The sequence below is a fragment of the Crocuta crocuta genome, unplaced genomic scaffold (genome assembly GCF_008692635.1).
Source record: "Crocuta crocuta isolate KB4526 unplaced genomic scaffold, BGI_CrCroc_1.0 scaffold467, whole genome shotgun sequence".
NCBI lineage: Eukaryota > Metazoa > Chordata > Mammalia > Carnivora > Hyaenidae > Crocuta > Crocuta crocuta.
The window spans coordinates 1,976,456-1,978,562 of NW_027530632.1; the positions used below are offsets into that span (position 1 = coordinate 1,976,456).

Sequence of the window (2,107 nt, forward strand, 5' to 3'; positions counted from 1 at the left end):
TGGGGCTGAGACCACCCAATTCAGCTATGCCACGGCCAGAACCACATGTCTAATGTTCACCACGACTTCAAACTATTCTTGCCCCTAGAAAAGTGGGACTCAGGCGATTGAAGCCACCACGTGCTCTCACGAAACCACTGTGTCCACCTCCAAGTGGTTCTGAACATGTAGCCTGAGCTATGGGCAGGGAGCGGGGAGAATGAATGGCAGCCTGTGCCAGCGGCACTCTGGGAACCGATATTCTTCACTCAGAATGACATGGAAAAATTGTACTCAGTACCTCCTGGGCTCCATCCGTTTTTCTGGGTAAACGTGTCTGGGGAAAAGCATTTCTGTTTTCATTCCAGCTGCGCAGCGGATCCGGCGATGGTGGACTGCAAGGGGAAAGAGTAAGACCAAACTCCGGCATACAAAGGACCATGACCGCCAGAGAGCTTTGGCCAGATCCTGCCCTTTGCTGGGAAGGAACTGGATCCTAGGAGGCGAAGGCGTTTCCAATTTTTAGTCCTCTGCCTCCCTCTGCTGTTCCTTCTGAGAAGCTTTCCTTCCAACAATGAGAAATCATGTACTCGCTGCATCCTTTTCTATGTTCTCCCTGCTGGCGCTGATGGGAGATACAGACTGCAAAACAGACAGCTCGTTCATGATCGACTCGGACCCTCTGCGCTGCATGAGGCACCACTATGTCGATTCTATCAGTCACCCATCGTACAAGTGTAGCTCAAAGGTAAGACCGAGATCTCCGGGAAGGTGGCATTACTTCCCAGAGACGGGAGGGAAGCCCTATTCCTTTGTCAGGGGACGGAGAACTATGACCAGAGCCCAAGCCTGAGTTAGATGGCTGGCCCATGGGGCTTGCGGGAGAATCATGCTGTCGTGCCCTTAGGGGTTCCCAGCATGCTTTGAACCTTTGTCAGTAGAGCTGCTTCATTGGCCAAGTGCATACCCAGGCAGCTTGTCTCTTTGCAGGTTGCTCAAAGTCAATAGGGAAGGCTGGAAGTTTCTCACGATAAAATTGTTGCTAAACCACAGGTGAGAGAGGGGCGTTTCATCCCTGGCTGTGAAATTTCTGAGCAGCAGTGTTCTTTATCCACACAGAAGAGTGGAGTAGAGGCGCCCGGGTGGCTCAGTCGGTTAAGCACCTGGCTCTTGATCTCGGCTCAGCTCATGATCTCACGGTTCGCGGGTTCGAGCCCCACATCGGGCTCTGCACTGATAGTGCCAAGCCTGCTTGGGAATCTCTCTTTCACTCTCTCTCTCTGTCCCTCCCCTGTTCTCTCTCTCTTTCTCTCAAAATAAATAAATAACGTTAAAAACAAAAGAAAAGTGGAAGCTACAGGTTATCGTAACTCCTTCTACTTTCACTGGTGATAAAGAGGAAACGATGTAAGAAATACGATTGAGCAGCAGAACGTACTTCTTGGGGGCGGGGGTCTCTTCAAAGAGAGGCCTGATGACATAGCAGCTCACTGGCCTCGTGGTCCAAGCCTTTCTCCACCTGCCTGTGAAAAGGATTTCAAAAGATAAATGGCAATTTGATCGTTTATCAATTCTTACGTGGACTGTCCAAATCATTCTTGTTTGGAGTAGGTCATATGCCCTTTGGTGGAGGCAACCTATGGGGGTGACATCTCAGTGTTGGGACAAGGCGTGAGAAGGGATACCGAGAGTGGCCGGCCACCTGGACCACCCAGAAAGGAGGCACGTGGTAGTGAAGAACAGACTCAGACTGAAAAATCTCACGACCGTCACTGCCCCCGAACAGTCATGTGAATGAAATTTGCCCACATTTGGTAAATAAGAATCCGTTTAGCCCAACCTCAGAGATTTTCACTGTAGTCCTGAGACCCAAACCACTTAAGCATTCTCATACAGCAAGTATTTTTTAAATTACCAGTATAATTAAGAAGCTTGGGTAATACCAACCATGAGAATTAAGACCATATAAGTTAATGTCTCTACCCTCCATTTAAGAACATTACGGCTTCTGTCTGCCTTTAAAATTTCCATCACTTCTCTGATTACACCTCAATGATAATGGCTTGTTTTAGTTTGGGGGAATCAGAATCTGAGCTAAATCATTTTTCTCATTATATTAATAAGATCT

The 2,107-nt window shown here is 48.4% G+C and overlaps 1 protein-coding gene across 1 annotated transcript in view; it reads left to right on the forward strand.

Annotated features, from left to right (window-relative positions):
* The window catches only part of NDP (norrin cystine knot growth factor NDP), a 24,198-nt gene that overhangs the window by 13,572 nt on the left and 8,519 nt on the right, over positions 1–2,107 (forward strand). Inside the window, exon 2 of the mRNA XM_077768536.1 lies at positions 348–727. Coding sequence (XP_077624662.1) covers positions 554–727 — 174 coding nt within the window. The 5' untranslated portion in view covers positions 348–553. The remainder of the gene's footprint in view (positions 1–347; positions 728–2,107) is intronic.